Below are 19179 nucleotides of genomic sequence, written 5' to 3' on the forward strand. Positions count from 1 at the left end.
CCTGCATTAAATTACAGTGAGATGTTTCCACGGGAAAATACATTTTTATTATTCTAATTAAAATAGTAGAGATAGTACTGATACTGGAAACACGAAGGCTAGTCTTCAAAAGCATTGTATATTGTTTTCATTTTCAGAATATTCCACTGAATTTAATAGATGCTTCTAATCAACAAGCTGCAAGGTCTGATGCAAAAAAATGGTAAAGTGGAACAGTCTTGATTGCTCTCCCTAACCACAGTGTAATTGCACTGATTTCAGCCAAATTACTTTTGGCTTATATGACTGGCAGAGGTAGCCTGAAAGCATGTACTTCGACATGGAACCACAGAAATACAAGTATTTATCTTTTTAGAAGAGCTCTACTCTGGCATAACTACATCCTGTGCCTGCCCTTTTCCATGTTTCTGGAGTGGGCACAGGAGTAGGAGGAGGAAGCAGCCAAGCTACAGCTCATCTTTTACTGGTATTTTTTGAAGCACGGTACAATATATGTGGAATACCAAAGCTGCAATTCTGCACGTGTAACTTGCAGCTGACTTCAGGACCCAGGAACTGCACCCGGTGCCACAAACACTCCCTATTATGCTTTTAAATGAAGCTCTGACACAATAAGCAACTTTTGCTCGTGTTTGTACTTGTAATTATGCTTAGTGGAAGGAAAACATTCACAGACCTTCTAAACTCCCTGTCTTATGCGAGCTTCTATTTCCATTACCAGAAACTCTTTACAGCTATTATTTGTACCTGCCTGCGCGTGTTCAGCTCAGCTTTTAGGCCTTGTATGTGCAACCCAAGTGATTCTGCTGTCTTGTACTTAAAATAATCATAACTTCAGTTTAAAGAATGATTTGCAATACAAGCTTAGGCAAATCCTAAAACCAGAAGATTGTATTTTAAGATTAATCTCTTGAATTCAAATGTCAGCTTTTAGATTGTTACTGAGAACTAGCTGCTTTGTTGTGAGCTAAGAATATGATTTCCACCTGGTATCTTTATGGAAGAAGCTTTTCCTCATGTTCTAAGCAATTAAAATCTGCAGTAACTGGTTTGTCTGACTAACTGGCTTCAAAGATGTGGTGGGGGGAAATGCAGTAAGCAGCACTAAACATATTTCTAAAGAACATTAAGCAATTATTATTGTGTCCAAGTATATCAATTACCTGCAGAAGATTTAAGGGCCGAAGATTTGATGCATTTTTCAAACCAAAGGGGCTGCCTGTTAAAGAAAACATCTTTTTATTAGTAGGAAGTTTTTACTTAATTACATATGTGTATTGCAATTAATACACCTTTCCACTGGGATAATTTCTAAACATTTAGAAGTTGGAAAACTGGAAAGTTTAAATCTCATACTTAATACAATGCTGCATTTTCCATAATATTGATAAGTTCATAGTTATCCAGATTCAAAGAGAGCTGACTAAACAGAAGGAAAACTGTCTCGCTACTGAACACTGTACTGCATAACCTGTAACCTACTAATGCATTCACACAAAGGTGAATGCAGAGAATATCATAACAGCTGTTCTTCAGTGACACTTCTTCTGGCTTTGAAAAGTTTTACTGTTTGTACAGTAAACCCAGAAATGTCCAAGGGCTTAATGAAGTCACAGGCTCTCAGTTTCTCAATCTTTAACATAAAACAATCCCACCCAAAATCTTAGCAACTGCCCACCGCCCCAAGGCCTTCTGGCAAGATGTATCTGACTTGCAGAGCTTTTGGCATTATTCCACATGGCACTCGTCAAAGCTATGCTTAAAAAAAAGATGTGTATGTAGTACGCTATGAGTTGGGTATAGAATAGATACAAACGCTCTAGTAAAACGACGGCTGTCAAACAGAATCCCCCAGAGGTCTGCCATGGACCTAGCTCAGCTCGCTACGCCCATCTCTTATGTGGGGGACAGCACAGCACGGAAAAATCTGTGACACCAAACTGGTAAAGGTTGAGTGTGCTTGAAAGGACAGAATCAGAATTAAAAGTGATCCTAGTGAACTGAAGAAAGGGTCCAAAAATCAGTAACACTGAATCAAAAAATGACAAATGAACAAGTACAAAATTGTGAGTAACCAGCTTTGTGTCTATACAGTAAGAAAGGATGCGAGAAGTTACAGCAAGTCACAAACACATCCAAATCATCCATACCACAAACTACAGAACGCACAAAAGAAAAGACCTCTTCACACAGTTTACATTTATGAAACTCACTGTCACAGGATGCCGTAGATGCCAAAAACATAAATGCGTTCAAAAACCAATTAGATAAATCCACAGACTAGAAATCTAGCACAGGATATTAAGCAGAGAGATCCACGTGGGTAGTCTTCAGCTGAGAAAGTCTCAAAGCTGTAGATTGCCAGAAGAGGTACAGGTGTATACAAAGGCTGTTTCACTTCACACTTCTGCCTCGTCTCTCCTAAGTATCCTCTAATGGCAACTGTCAGAGACAGAATATAAACTGGACAGATTTTTGGCCTAAACCAGTAAAGCCATTCTTATGTTAATGTAATGCTGTTGCGAAAAATACAAATAAAAAAACAGGCAGACCTCATCTGGGGAAATGTTAACAGGAATGTTGTGAAAGAGATGAGATGCATTTATTCTGCTGTGCTCCACAGTGGTAAATCAGCCAAACTCAGGCTTGTGTCCAGTTTTGGTTATCACATTTTAAGAAGGATGTAAGCAAATTGGACAGTCTAGAAGAGAGTGACAGGATTATGAAAAGTTTGAAAAATACAACCTATCAGAAAGAGAAGACAAATGTGGGATGTGACAGCATGTTTGATACTTAGAAGGTAAAGAGAAAGGGTGAACAACTATTTTTCATGTCTGCAAGGAAAAGGAGAAAAAAACCTTTAGTCCGCAATTAAGGAGATAACACTATAATTAGAAGGAAACACTTTGTACGGATAGTGAACTACTCCAAACAGCTACCCAGGGAAGGTATTTAAAACCAGTTTAGATCAGCATTGGTTCAGTATGGTTTAGACAGATTTGACTCTGCCTCAGCGTAAGGGATGGTTATCTTGAAGTCTCTTCTAATACTTCTGATTCCATAATTGTACATTGGGGGGGGTGCAGAGGGGGTTTGTGTCTTTATTATTTTCTTTCAGAAAAAATAAACTAAGAATTTAAATGCCACTTTAATGAATATCAAGGCATACAGATTTATATAGTCATATTTGAAGGCAATAAGGAATTAATTAATTCTCCTGCTAGGATAAAGCAGTACCAGTGACAGAATAAAATGCCCTACACATTTAAAAAGTGATGCCTCTTTCCAAGTTCAGTCATGCCTTTTTTCTGGCAGTCACTATTATCAAGGCTGCATTTGATTGGAGTTTCTGTCAAACTTCCTACTAAACAGACCAAACAATCCAGGTTTAGAGCATGCTTTGCCAGTCTAGAACCCCAAAATCAAACAGTCACAAACATAGCCTATACTCTGAATGCAAAAATACGTATGTTGTTCCCAAGCTCCAGCCATCAAATACACACTCTATTCACACAATGGCCACTCTGGTCCATTGTTTTCACACTGTCCCTATCTGAAGGGTGGCTTTTCAACTCATTCACACTAACCTGCTTGAGAGGCAGACTGCATTGCAGCGGGCAGCGCATTTGGTACCAGACCTCCTGATGGTAAAATGCCACTCAGATTTATACCTGCAGGGGCTATGGCACCAGTGTTGCACCCCAACATAGGGTTTGAACCACTCATCAGTGTCTGTGCTCCACTGTAGAAGAGGAAAGACAACACAAGAAACCCAACTGGTACAAGCAAATCTAAGTAACTAAATTTTTGCCCTCTGTCTGATGACAAGTAAATGAAGTGTTTGCTGTAAATGGGATTATGGATAAAGCATCAAGGCAGCTTAAAAAAATTGTTATGCCTAGGGTATAACAAATAGATAAATCCATATTCTTGGTATATATGATTTTTTCCTTTGGTATAATCTACGGAAAATAAAGCACAAGTGGTTCTTTTATTCTAGAAATACTGAAAGACCAACAGCCTTCAAAATGGTTGTACTCTAATAACAAAAATTTAAGGAACAGGTTTATTTTTTCTTTTTGCACTATAAAAAAACCCCTATCTCTCCAATCAACAGTAATCAAATGCTGAACACTTTGGATGGGTAATTTAAGTGTCTGATACTTGCACTGAAGCACACTGTGTTTTACACTGACCACCTTATACTGATCACAGAATTTCATTTAGTCTAAAAGCCAGTTCACATTATACCACACAATCTATTTTTGACAGCAACATTTATTACTTTTTTTAAACAATAAGTTTTAAGGATCAAAGAATGTTTAACCTTAACCTTTGATTAAATTGTTAGAAACAGATTTCTTGTTTTCCCGTATTTTACACACAACCTTTCATTCATAGGCACTTAATTCAAATATTTCTATTTTTCATTTAGAGTGGTCTGCATATGATATTCTACTTCCTTCTGATTAATAAAAAAAGTCTTCAAACTTTAAGAGCAAAACCTCAGGAATCACTTAAATTGAAGTTAAGCCTTAGGAAATTCACCTGTATGAATCCAAAAAGCTGAAAGCACGATTTTCTTAATAGATCCTTTCAATGTTCTGGTAGTAGGTGCCTTATATTAGAGAAATACAAGTAGTTTCTAGTGGCTCTTCTCTTTGTAATTATAAAGTGAATGATCTTTTTGTACTGAAGATCCTTAAAAATATCTGTCCTAACAGATGCTGGACAGTCCTGTATCACTCCCACCCTCCCCACCCCAACAACCAACCCAGGGCAAATCAAGAAACCATTGTAACAGAGAACTTACCACACAGAGCTCACTACATTGATGAAGTTAAGTCCTGCAGGGTTTGCCATGACCTGGGTGGAGGTTGTTCCTGTAGTAATGGATGTTACCATGGTGGAAAGAGGAATGGTCATTACAGGCAGTGCCTGGCTCAGAGACATTTGCTGCTGAGCAAATGGGGTTAACAAAGTGGGCTGAGGGGTGAAGCCTGAATCTTGGGGAGTAGGGGTGGCAGAAGGGGTAATAGGAGTTGAGCTCTGAGCATCAGGAGGGTGTGGGGTCGATGAAGGGGTGTTGGTTGGAGTAGGAGTAGATGGTTTAGGAGTTCCAGACCCTGCTCATTGAGAAAAATAAAAAGTGCTAGTTTGTTATAAGAGGCCATTCCTTTTTGTATAATAAGGTTAATGGAATCTTATTTAGCACTGACAATTTGTTCCATTTTTCAGACTGTATGTGTTAATTTCTACATGACACGAGTGTTGCAGGACGCACTCATTGTTAATGATGCAGTCTAATCACACGGAAAGCCCATTCTCCATGCGTAATTCCTTATGCCATGCACCGATTTGTATCCTCCCTTAAGTCCTTCCACAACTGATCGTACGTTAAGTCATAACTCCATTCAGAAATACTTCAATCAAACAATTTCTTAGTGACCATTTTAACCTAACTGATGTTTTTGTCCTAAATGTTAAACATACAGTCTCTATGCACTGCCAGCAAAATAGCATCATGTTAAAAACATACCATGGAAAACAACAGATTCAACAAAGAACATATACTATTTCAATAGTCATGGGGTTGATCTAAATTTCACTGTCAAATTTTGATCCAAAAAGTATTTTTTAATATTTAAGAACCTGAGGATAATACTGCATCTTCAAAAGTTACCGTGTAATTCCTTCTGCTTAAATGTAGCATGTGTAGCTATATTTGTTGTAGATGTAGTAAGCACAGTTTATCAATAGAAAAACAAAACAACCCCCCCCCCAAAAACTGGTGGTGGTTTTTAGGTGGGTTTTTTTGTTGTTGGTTTTTTTTTTGGTTGGTGGGGGTTTTGTTTGTTTGTTTGTTGTTTTTTGTTTTTTAGCTTTTATGTCCTGCAGAAAGGAAGGAAATAAATGTGAATGTTCAGCTGTTATGACCAGAGCCTTAAAGCAACAACTGTGTGCAGCAGATTCACACAATTCATAGCGCTAATGTAAAAACAGAGTAAATATGTTAGAAGAAAACTTTTATAAGTTTTCTTTTTTAATTTGTGCAAAACAAGAAGGCAGAAAAGTTACACCTTTTGAGCTATCCATATTTAAAGTTATTTAATGCAAAGTGCATATTAAATACTGTGCAGGATATCGGAATGTGCAGTATACAATTATTCATAAAAAAACCTGAAAAATTGCAACTATGATTTCTCTTTGTACAAATCTGTTCACAAAATGTCTCAAGACCCATACATATTTTTAAAAAATGTGTATGATCTATACCTATGATTACAATGATCCTGTCAGTGCTAATGAAAATACTTAAACTAGGATGTCACTTATTATTGAAATCTATATTTTAACACCTGAGAATATGGTGCCATCATAATCAGCATCACCACCACACTTGCAATCAGCAATGATTTGTAAAACAGTGTAGGAGTGTTTTAAAAAATCATCTTATCGTTTATTGTATCACCACCTTGGGACTGATCAGATTATATACATACATAAAGATACAACTGCACCAGCTCCTATAACATTTAAAAAACCAGATGCTTAAATTATGTAAAGGCAAACTGATCTAGCAGGTTTTTTTTTTTTTTTTTTTTTTTACACTGGAGGAAAAATAAAATCTACACTTTGGAATTTTATCTCATCACATCATCTACCAGCCTTTCATAAATAAGATCATACTAGTTGCATAAAATGTTTTAAAACGTATACACAGAAGGTGCATACATATATACAGAAAAAACGAACACAGTTACAATAAACATAAAATACATACAGTGAACAAGAGACCTTCCTAAAGCTGCACAACTTACACAATTTAGGGTACACTGTACACTTAAGTTTCAGCATTCCACAGGTTAAGAAGTTTATGTCAGGAAGCATTTATGCAAAAGCCTAAGATTTAATGGAGAATTTAGGTCGTGACTCACTTTGTGAAGAGCTCGCAGGAGACATGGCAGCTGGAGAGAGCATGCTAACTTGATTAAGATCCATAGATTGTTTCCGAGAAAGACCAGGAGGCTTAGAAGGAGGAGGAGGAGTTGGGGATTTTAGATGACCACTTGACTGTTGTGGACTAAAAATATTACCTGAAAAAGCATAATTAAAATACTTCATTGTTCTCTGAGTACATGTTAATTCGACTATTTATTAGGATACAATTTTGTGAACAATATAATCAGAAATCAACACAATGATATTTTTCACATAAAAGATACTGATTGTTTTTTAATTAAATGTTTACTAAAGGGATATCATGTCACTTTAAAATATGCAGAACACATAGAAAGGAGATGCCCAAGTCAATAAATAATTACCTGAAGAGCTACTTCCTGAACTTGAAGGTAATTTGATGGGAGGAGGTCGGTGTTTTACACCTTTCCCCAATACTGAAGACTGAACAGAGCCTGATATACTTTCTGGCTGCTAGGAGGAAAGAGAAATTAACACTACCACAGCAATAATCTGAGCTTCCATATATTTGACAGAAAAGACAATTCAGTTAATTTTTATTAGACTTCTCAAAACCATGACAGAATTCCCTTCAAACATTTCAGATTTTTTTTTGATTTTAAAAACATAGCCTGTGACTGATTCTCTTTAGATAAAATGATTACCATCAAGAAGCAGCTTGAAAGTGCTGGCAAAATATAAACAGATAAAAAAAAAGAAAAAAATTAAGGAGTTTCACCTTTCTCCGCAATTCTGAAATCCTTCTCAGTAACTCTGCACAAATGCAAGAGTGACAGATGCATTTTAAATAAAAGGACAATTTGGTCTCACCTGAAAAGTTACACCATTTCATTCATTCACCATCTGTATACATCTGCCATTTCCAATCAATAAGGATTTAGAGAACAGGATCAGATTTCCTGATTCTGGGAGTAGGAATTTAAATACATTTAGGAAAGTCCCACTGACTTCAGTGGGATCAGAACTTCACTAATCTCTTCAGAGGATAGGTGCTGCCTTCCTGTTTGTTCTTACAGCCTACTTACCAGGCTGTTTGAACGTAAATTAACTCCAGCTGATCAAGTCTGTAGTTCTCAGTCACTCACAACAGACCCTAAATCCATAATTCCAATAGCTGACACCATCAAAAGACTCCATAGTGAAACACATTTACAGATATAGTCTATATATTTCTACCTATCAAGCATGTATCCCATAAATGAAAGTAGTGTCTAAACAAAACAAACAGTTCAAAAACTGCTGAAACTAGAAAATGAGGCTCTCCAGTATACTGAATGGAGTATTTCAGTGCTGGAGCTTAAGTTAGATGTGCATGGGCTAACAAATCAGAGCACTCACCACTATGCAGAACGAACCTTTCTGGATAGCTTAGTTTCTACTGATTCTCAGTATTAAGAGGCACTCCCTCTATACATTTCTAATTGCTTGCTTATAAAAAAAGAATCTTTTGAGGAAAATTCTGAGGATTACCTTTCTCTTCTGCTATTAAAAATTACTTTCTTCATTCTGAAAATGACTAATGTCCCATTCAAAAGAGGACTAGATCATTAAGTAGAGAAACCTGTGTAACTTTGGTCCAGCTTTCAGTGGGGGCTTGGACAGCTGGACAAGCTGACTTCCAGAAGTATCCTCCCGCCGTAAGTTATTTTATGATTTTTATATATTATACAAAAAACCCCCCATATTTACACGCACGTTCATGCATATGTATACACATATACAGAAACACTCATCCTGCTTTCTGCAGCCGCTTGCCTCTGCATGCCGTTCTTCTGGCTGCCACCAAGAACTACCTCTTTCAGAGCAATGATGTTGCAGTTTTACAGTAGGTACTTGGCAAAAGATGTAGTAAAGGAAATAGTGCAACGGATACACACTTCATTTACTAGTTGGAGCTTAAATAGAGTTCACTATTACAGTACTGAACCTGACTGAAAAAGCCAGAAGCAGCAAGTAAAACACAAGGCAATGCCAACAGGTATGAGAATTTGGGAATGCTACTGGATGTGTGCATATAAACACAAGCACTTTAAAGGTTTTGGAGTTGTTTGTTTAAAAAAAAGTTTTCAGCTTCAAACTAAACAGAAAAAAATAATTCTGGTAATTTCTAAAGGTAAAAGAAAAGAACTTCAGCTACTACATCTGCTTCTGTGTTTACTGACCTGTAAAATAAAATGCATAGCTGTATTTTACTATACTGCTCTGTGAAAGGTTCATCTGAACAGAGGAAAATGCTACAACAAAACCTTGGAGCTAACTATACTATGGACGGCTTAAAAAAAAACAAAAGACACAGTTAAGAGACACATTTGAACAGCAAAAACAAGTGCTTTCCTCTAACTTTTCCAATATTCTCACTTTGAATGATTATGACAATAAAGCATTTAAATTTATTCAGAAATTTTTAGGTTGTCTTGCTTTTAAACATGGATAGCAAAAATTATTCTGATAATTCAACAATCAAGTGCAAATAGAAGAAATGTATGGCTCAAACTCACTTCCATTTCTTTCCCTGGAGAAAGATGACTAAGATTGACTGATCCACTTGAATTATGAAACATTTTCACAGGACATTTAGCTTCATTTTGCACTAACTCCTGATACTGGTTCACCACTCTGAAACAAACAACGAGGGCACAAAAAGTTAACAGCTTTGAGCTTCTAAAGTAGATATGTGTATGTAAACACATAATTGTATCTGTTATAGACATATGATTTATTTTAAACATATTTTATACAGAAGTATATATTATGTAAGTATATATCTATTAAACAGATCTGCACATATGTAAAACACATCTATATATCTATCTACTTGATGTTCCTGGGCTTTTTTCTTAAGTTTATTCCATTTTGACTTTTCTTTTACTCACTGTCTTTTTTTCTAATGCAAAATACAGTTTGTTTAAGAAACAAGTGTAAGAAACACTCTTTTGGAGGAATACGCAAAACAGTAAACAGAACAGTTCCCAAAAGCAACTGCAGTTCTTTGGGATGTCAGTCCATGGGGATCCCATTCCCTTCACAGGGATCCAGAAATGTTTACAAAGCTCTGTCCTTTGCTTATGCTCCCTGTGGAACAGTCAATTCTCCTTTAACTTGGGGTCTATGTCAGATGAAGATTCTGAAAACGAGGGATGAACCAAGAGGTCCATACTGAACGTACATCCAAGAACCAGTTATCACATCAAAAGTGATCACTCTTCTTTGAGGACCAGGATAGCCAGGTCTTATTCTATGAGACTAACCAGCAGTGATACATACAGGAATTTAAAGTATCAATAGCATCAGGTACACAAGTTTAAAATACTGTTCTACCAAATCAAATATTACATCTCTACTAATTTGAGAGAACTAAGTTCAGGGAATACTGTTTCACAAACATGAGCAGAATATACAAAGCGACCTTGAAGACTTGAAAATCAAGCTGAAGACCTGTTGTCACTTATACTCTGGCAGACTGCACCTCAGTGAAAAACCGCTGGAATATTTCCATTAGCTTACACCTAAATGTGATGAACTACACTATTTTGGTATAGCCCTGCTTAAAGATGCTGCTATGTGACTGACGCAGACGTAAGCAAGGGCCCCAGGATACACAGCAGAGGAAACGGTACAGTGTACTTTTTTCAGCAATTAGACCGCCTTAAAATTAAGATGAAATCAGAGTAATAAAATGTTGTGTACACAAAAAGGTAGTCCTGCCCTCCTTCCTCCCCTACTGCTTCTTCTTGTCCTAGTCCCTGAAACCCAACTGCTTATTCTTGCTTGAAGGATTTGTACAACCCAGTGGCAAACATGTTCAGGAAAACAATCCCAGTTAAAACTAGACCCCTATATTATTGTTTTAGTTTTCAGCCAACCAATCCCCCAACTCAGATTACAGCACAAACAGCAAAAGTCTATCAGCACAAAGGAGGCAGGAGAGAATATAAGCAAAGAGTTTCTTGATCAAAATTATCTATTAAAACAAAGAACATTATTATTATTATTACTGATTTTTTAGCAAATCAAGGACTCATCTCCCTGCTCAGCACATAAGAGCACGGGGTGTAAGAGCTATGGCGTGTACATCACCTGGAGGTCTGCTATGAAGGCAAAAAAACACAGCCAGCTTTGACAGAGATTGCTCTTTAAAGGTTCTGTGCCCATATTCACAAAGAAACACAGGTATCTAATGTGACACACACCAACAAATACGTCAAGAAATACTTTTTTGCTGCCTCAGTTACCCCAGAATTGCTACTCATAATCATTCTACAACTAATATATACTGAAAAACTATTTTATTTGCTTCTTTAAGAAAGCTGAATCAAATCATGCACAACACACAAAAATAAGATGTATATATACAAGTCCTAGACTACACTTAAAGTTCAAATGAATAATTTCCATGATTGCTAATTCACCACATAAAATGTCAAGATGAAATTCCTGCAAAGTGCTCTCAGAATTTTATTATTGCCTGTGCAATCAAGAATAACTGTGCAAATAACTGTAACAACATGCTTGAAATTTAGGTAGTGGGACAAGCTGTATTCACTTATTTGCTTTCTTCCATTCTTCCTTGCTTGTTAAATACAGAAGCCGCACACTACATCCTACTTCTTGTCATGATGATTAATTCCCCTTATTTTCCTCATCTGTTCTGCATCCCTTTCCATAAATACAACATTAGCAGACATAATGGCTAAAATGAACAAAATTAATTATTTGGCATCGAGCCAAATGGTTGTAGGTATTATATTAATTTACCTTTCAGCATCAGTCTTCGAACCAATAAGGAACCTGAAATGTAAAACGCATAATACTTTTTCAGTCATAGATTGGACTAAAAGAACATGCTTTTACAATCACAGAACTCTGAACGAATGTCAGTGCTGCAATTTTTTTCAGACTTGCTGAAAGTACAAGAGATACTGCATCCATTTATGGGCTGGGTACTATTTAGTAGTTGAAATACAAACTTGGCTTCATACGTATATATACAATATATGTACATGGTCTCAGATGGTCTCCTTTAAGATTAAATTGCCTACAAAGCAAAACATAGAATATAGAAGGTTTGTATTTTATACTCTCAAAAAATGGAAGTGAACAACTGCTACAGAGTTGCTACTGTAAAAAGTTCAAGGGAAAAGTTACGTATAAATCAACATACCGGTATGCTCGCACTGAAATATAAACGTAAGTGTCCTGTTGGTATGTCAAAAACAACCCTGCCTGTAATATTTTAACAAACGTTTAATTTCCACTGTTTGATTTCACTTACACAAATTCTGATTCCTCATAATTTTCCAGTACTCCTAAATAAGCATTTACCTGTTGCATAGTACTTACAGCTTGCAAACTTATTACTTCATTTTTTTTTAAACACTACAGACCTTTCCTCTGTTTCTGTAGCTCAAAGAAAAAAAACAAAACGCATTCTTTTATTTTTCAGCAGAACAACAAAAATGTCTTCTGCACCTTTTACTTTGCATAATGTAGTTTTCTAATGAGCAAGTATCCAAATTTTTATGAAGCCCAACTGGTAATGTCCTAAAGATAATGGACTAGAGAAGTGATTTCCAAAAAACTGTAGGCTTCTAACACCTATCCTTTTAATTCCCAGCCTTATTACATAACTATGAAGTAGCACTGCTGTTCCAGGAAGGTCAGTACTATGTATGTGTGCTGGTTTTGACTGGGATAGAGTTAAATTTCTTCATAGTAGATTCTATGCTTTGCATTTGTGTTGAAAACAGCATTGATGATACAGGGGTGTTTTCGTTACTGCTGAGCAGCGCTTACACAGAGTCAAGGCTTTTTCTGCTCCTCACCTGCCCTGTCAGTGAGCGGGCTGGGGGTGCCCAAGGAGCTTGGAGGGGACACAGCCGGAATGGCTGATCCCACCTGACCAAAGGGATATTCCATGACACACAATGTCATGCTCAGCAATAAAAAGCTGGGGATAGAAGGAGGAAGCAGGGGAACACGTTCTGAGTGAAGGCGTTTGTCTTCCCAAGTAACTGCGACGCATAATGGAGCCCTGCTTTCCTGGGGATGGCTGAACACCTGCCTGCTGACGGGAAGTGGTGAAGGAATTCCTTGTTTTGCTTTGCTTGCACACACAGCTTTTGCTTTACCTATTAAACCATCTTTATCTCAACCCACAAGTTTTCTCACTTTCACCCTTTGGGTTCCCTCCCCCATCCCACCAGGGGTGAGGGGAATAAGTGAGCAGCTGTGTGGTGCTTAGTTGCTGGCTGGGGTTAAATCCCAACAGCATGGAAATAAACAGTCAATAGCTCAGTCTAGGGACATAACATCCTGAGTATGAAGAAGATATTAAGGGTTTAATAAAAAACAAGATAGGAATTACATAGTAGACAATAAAAATAAACTTCATTAACAGAACTGAAGTTTGCTCAGACTCACTGCTCCTTGCCTTACTGCTATTCTGCTGCACAGGTTCCTCCATACAAAGGATCTGGTACACACAACAAAAAGAGCCAAGAATAGAGAACCTTTGCAGAACCACAGCCAACAGCAGCAGATTCACAACAATTCAAAGTGACAAACCTTCTTAGCAGCTCATGTTTTTCTTCATCATTTATTTAGCCCAAATTTGTTTGCATAAGGATAAATATAACATAATGAAGTCCTACGTTTTCACAGCATCAGGCAAGTTTTGAGAACAATCAAAATTATGAGTAAAACTGAAAGAGCGCTAACAATGTCTCATGATGTCTCCACAATTTGAGTTGTGGGGTTTTCTGTTTGTGTTTTTTTTTCTTTACAATATATCTTCAACATAAAAGAACACACTGTTTTAACGTAAAGTACATTTAAGATATGATGGCTGCCTGAACAGATTTTGTTTTCGTTTTTTTCTTGTTAAAAAATTTTAGGTTCACTAGCTGAATTTTTCAAACCAAACTCTTAAATCAGATTTCTAGCTGTACAGTATTTTTATGACTGAAAAAGACAAGCAATGTTTGTCTTCCTTCATCTGTCAAATCACAGCACAGTTAAAAGAACACGCAACTTACTGTGATGGAGTTAACAGGCTGTCATTTTCCTCATCACCTTTGAGTGTCTGAATTCTACCATAGTACAAGGGATTGCCAAGAGACTGAAAAATGGTCAGTTTTGTTTTTTGAAGCTGATTACCAACTTCACATTCAAACACATAATCATCTTTTATTTCCTAAAAAGACAGAAGAAAATAACCAAATAAGTCTTAAACAACTGAAAATAGAAACAGCTACTAAACACTGTAAGCAGCACTCCATAAGAAGGGGTGCATTATCTAAAATGAAAGTGATTTGAGAAGAAGTTATCTAAAAGGATGAGAAGAAAAAGTTTATCATCTCTTAAAAACACAAAAAACATTGCAAACCCCAATCAATCATGTTTGATATGGAAAGGCACACTGGGTAAACAGATATAGAAGCTTTTCTATACATTATGACAATGCAAAAAAAGTGTTCCAAATAAAACACTAGAGATGAAGATTAAGTTCTATGTGAAAGTATTACTTTTTGCTAATATGAAACTACAAAGACATCATAATAGATGCTGTTAATAAAGATTAATTCTTTGTAATTTTAGACACAAAATAATTATGAATTGCTTCATGGCTAATTATATTAAATGACTACTTCTTAACAAATCATGTAATTTGTGCCAAAAATCTTCAGCTTCAACGTAAGCATTGCAGAAAGAGCTTTTTGTAAGAGGTATTTAATATTACTTAATCTCTTTCCAAATTCAACATTTTGATTTTAACATAAGCTCTTTTCCATCAATCTTTGAGTGTCTGAGATAAAGAAAGCAGTTTGTTCGGCAGAGTACTGCTCTCTAATTTATCATGCTTTCTTTACAGCAACAGCACGTTACTTGGGAGATTAAAGGTGCTTTTCCTTGTGTTTCTGGAAAACCTGAGGAAATTACAAGACTGATCACATGCATGCTGCACTGTATGAAATTACAAGTACATGTGGTAATCTTTCTGTGTCTATATAACACATGGAAGATTAATTAAATTGGGAGAGGGAAGACTATTCCCATATTACTTGGATTTTGTTGAAATAAGAGGCATTTTAACTACAGACAGAGAAGTTTGGCCAAAGGTCTAAACTACTTACATGTGCTGGCCAGACAGTTGGCTGTGAATCATCAGGCTTGATAGACTTCTCCACTTTGGCGTATTTTTCCACCTTAAAGAAAATGGAGATATCAGAAAAGAAAGAACAGTAGTCATACTGGGCCAGAGTTAAGTCTATCTAGCACAGTTTCTTGTTTTTAATTGTGGCTAACATGACAGACAAGAATACTTTGTACAGCGTCCCCTCTTTGCCACATGCATTCAGAGAAAGTGAACTGGAGAACCTTCAGAACTTTACATTTATTCTGTTACACTATTTGGCATGTTGAACTTCACAAAACTGTGAAGCATGGCTTAAGACTACAGATTGAAAACACTGCCTGCAAGGTGGAATGTTTAAGAAATTTCACAATACCAGTAACTCCTGAAGACCCTGATTAGGTCAGGTACAACACTGCTGAAGTGCAAGTATGTACAAACTTGTTTGTACATACTTGTTTGTACAAACTTACAGCATCATCTCATTGTAATGCGCACTCTTGCCAGTCCTCTTAAGTTCAAAGCTACAATCTTGTCTAGTCTACTGATTCCCTTCTGTATGCTAGTAGTATATGTTTTGGCAGTGCCAGGAACCAAGAATGTGAATGTCCCAAAGAGAAGAACGTATACAGAGCGATCAGAAAAATTTCCAACTAGAATTCTCATACAAAAAACTGAACTGTTGAAAATTTTATGTCCCATAGTATCATGTAAACAAAGAGGAATTTCTACAAAGCTGAGCAGTGACTCATTTTTAAATAATTTCCTTACCTCATTTCTTTTTCTATTTTTTTAATATTATCAGACAACTTCAAATAGACATGTGCTCACTGAACCCACACACGAACAATACTAAAGGTCCGTTTGTACTGTTTATCTCATCCCAACTATCATGTTACAACTGCAATGTATTCCAACGTGCTTTAGCTTGCATTTATACCTTACAGTACAGAAAAATAATTGTAAACATTAAAGTTGCTCCCACTTTTTAAAGGTCATTCTTTGATACTGGATGCTCTTTAGTCACTTCTTCATACAATACAATGTTCAATACAATTGCTAATAATTGTTACTGGTAACAACCAGACTTACATCGACTTCAGAAGGTGCAGTCAAGTAGCACGGGTTCCGTTTCCACATATCTACGCACTGGAAGATGAAATGCAATATTAATGTATTAAATGTTTTAAACAAATAGTTAGAAGTATACCCATCTATGTCTCAGAAGACTTACATTCCCAGCTTTTGAAATTTTGAGGTCATACTGCTGGGCTCCTTTCCTCTCCTTTCTTTTCTGTAAGTAGTCAAGTAGTCTGAGCTGAGGTGGAGTTGAATAGTGAGCTACTTCCTGCTGTCTGTTCAGAGACGACCTTGAGTACCTTTTGAAGCACCTATGGTAAAGTGACAGATAAGCTTGTAAAACCATCAAAACAAAATTCCCCACTGCCTGTGTACAAACAAAAAATACGCAGGCAAATGCTACTTTGAGACTAAAAGACTGATTTTGAAATATTAACTCAAAATTGCTGTTCTAGATTACACTGTACAACTCAAACTCTTGATTCCGTATTTTTTAAAAACACTAGCATTCTGTTCATGTGTTTCAGCACTAACAATAGGGTTATTTTTGAAATGCATAATTGAAGCACATTATCAAAATGAGTAACCAACTGAAAAGTTTCCAAGCTTAAAAATATTTGTATATTATCACAGATTTCAGTTCTGTCAAAAGATCTGTGTACTGCTTAGGTACCTATAGTTATAAACACAATAACTACCCTTGATTCCTTGTTTTTCTGGATATTCATTTAATATGTTTGCCTGTTTTCCTAGTGGAAAGTTTGCTGACCACCAAGTTCTCATTTTAAGAACAGCTTGATCAATTTCACTACTTCTTTTTCAGACACTACCACTGGTTGTACATTGGCATAGTATTTCAATGTAAATCTAGTTTTAAATATTTCATTAATTCCGACAGGCCATTTGTACACTTTCATTCTACAGAGTGAATGCAATTCTTAGCAGAACAAATGAGAACCATTTCAAACTTTTGTGGAAAAAGTGAACAACCACGAACAAAATGAAACAATTTCAACTTTTTGTATGTGGTGCATTCCATGTTACTTTTAAGTTTTCTAAGATTCTAACAGGCCTACACTTCTGTTTAGCCTAAATGTCAAGCACATAAATAACTCCCTTCATTTCCTCATTCAGGGTTAAACTTGTACATAGCTGTTAACAAATCAGAGACCAACATGCCAGATATCTATTTATGTATTTCAAACTACTGAGCTACCATCTGACTCAACTTACATCTGAATTATGCAAAAAAAGGACAAAATCAAAACTGCAATAATGTATTATGTTAAGAAAACAATATATATACACAGTCTTCTGACATAGAAAACTAAGCATATTACAGTATCTACTACTAACTGAAATAAGTACAAAATTGAGCACTTAAAAGATAATTTCTTGACTGTTCCTCATATTCCTATTTTTTAAGTAGATATTGAGTACTGCATATTAGAAGCAAAATTTTCATGTAAAGCATTGCTTATGTTTTTCTTTGAAACACTTCATAATATTTCAAAGAAGTGTCAACGTGTTTCACACTGAAAACTACCGTTTCATGGGACGAGTATTCATCTTCTGCTTGTTGTACAGGAGTCTGTTTGTAGTACAGGTCACTGCTATTGAAGGATCAAGACACAAAGGCTCTGCTGTAGCCAAAATGAGTTGGCTCTCAAGTAGGAGTTTGTCCTCCTGTAATATACACAGCTATTAATAAATGTAAAAATATGAACACTTTTATGCTAATTAAGTTGATACATATCTAGGTGTACGTGCACTTTATCTTAAAACTGAAAAAAAAAGTGTGGATAGTCAACAAAAGAAAATATTCAACAGTTAAGTATCATTAACAATTACTCTGAGTTAGAGCTTTGGGTAGGGTTTCCAACAGCAAAATAAATCCTTCTGGAAAAGTAGCAGGCATGTTCTGGTTGTTTGTTTGTGTTTTCTTTGTTTTAAACACAGTACTCCTGGCAATGAAATCCATTTTCTGTCAGTGATTTATATTGATGGACTAGCAACCAGTGCCACAAAGCTGATCTAACTGGGACTTTACATTACAGTTTGAAATGGATTTGAGCATGATTGTGGCTCTGAAATGCAAACGAGTGCACTGAATACACCATGCTATTTAGCATTTAGCTAACTATAACTATACATCTGTAGTTACTTAGGATTCTCTTTACTGTAACACTAGCAATAGCAAGATGATACTAGAAGAGCAATGGTGTCATTAGACTTCAACTGCTGTTCTGGGGCTGTATGCTGAAGATGAATGAAGTAAGGTAAACTAGTTAGAATAACTCCCATACTGTCATTCCGCATTACCGAAATTATGGTCTGATTCTACAAAACTTATAGCAAATCCTACTGTTTTCAATGGCATCTTGTGGCAAGATGCTATTAACACATTAATTTGGTAGGTCTCTGGAGCATATGCCATGCAGCACTGTGCACCTTACTGACAGTCTGAATTAATAAAAAACATAATCAGTTTTGTTTATCAGATTCTATTAAACAAATAAATAACTTCAATAAATTTTATTTTATTGTGTATTTACCCCTGTAGAGTTTTAAAATGACTGCTAACCCACCTGTGTCCATTTGTGGTTGTCACTTGTTATAGAATGCACATCACAAATTAAAGTCTGAGGAGGAAAACATAATGGTAATTAGTTTTCAACTAAATAAGACTTCTTAACATACCTTCAGTAATAGTTCATATCAAGTCTAGGAACTACCGTAACAGTGAGGAATGATGTAAAATACCGCTCACCTGCATTGTAGGACGCAAAAGAATGTGCTTGCTTTGGTACGTTGGAGATTTCATGTTACCAGACTGCCTATAGTCACGTATTTCTGCTATGACACATCCACAATGAAAAATATTAACCTAGTTGAAACACAAAACCCAACTTGTAAATAAACAAACATTTAACAATCTGCCTCAGCCTCTGTCTCCAAAAAGAAGTCTGTTATATATCATATAATAT

At 36.2% G+C, this 19179-nt stretch overlaps 1 protein-coding gene across 9 annotated transcripts in view; it reads right to left on the reverse strand.

Annotated features, from left to right (window-relative positions):
* Positions 1-19179, reverse strand: part of SUPT20H (SPT20 homolog, SAGA complex component) — a 36296-nt gene that overhangs the window by 4695 nt on the left and 12422 nt on the right. For 5 of the 9 annotated variants that reach the window (XM_075420624.1, XM_075420634.1, XM_075420614.1 and 2 more), the window contains exons 8-21: positions 18963-19079; positions 18781-18834; positions 17739-17878; positions 16347-16503; positions 16205-16261; positions 15114-15185; positions 14016-14173; positions 11737-11769; positions 9480-9597; positions 7326-7434; positions 6939-7097; positions 4814-5126; positions 3588-3742; positions 1164-1219 (exon numbers count right to left, since the gene is read on the reverse strand). In XM_075420624.1, the coding sequence (XP_075276739.1) occupies positions 1164-1219; positions 3588-3742; positions 4814-5126; positions 6939-7097; positions 7326-7434; positions 9480-9597; positions 11737-11769; positions 14016-14173; positions 15114-15185; positions 16205-16261; positions 16347-16503; positions 17739-17878; positions 18781-18834; positions 18963-19079 (1698 nt within the window). The remainder of the gene's footprint in view (positions 1-1163; positions 1220-3587; positions 3743-4813; positions 5127-6938; positions 7098-7325; positions 7435-9479; positions 9598-11736; positions 11770-14015; positions 14174-15113; positions 15186-16204; positions 16262-16346; positions 16504-17738; positions 17879-18780; positions 18835-18962; positions 19080-19179) is intronic. The other 4 variants (XM_075420651.1, XM_075420644.1, XM_075420677.1 and 1 more) reach the window with 3 other exon arrangements.

The sequence above is a fragment of the Opisthocomus hoazin genome, chromosome 1 (genome assembly GCF_030867145.1).
Source record: "Opisthocomus hoazin isolate bOpiHoa1 chromosome 1, bOpiHoa1.hap1, whole genome shotgun sequence".
NCBI classification, from domain to species: Eukaryota; Metazoa; Chordata; class Aves; order Opisthocomiformes; family Opisthocomidae; genus Opisthocomus; species Opisthocomus hoazin.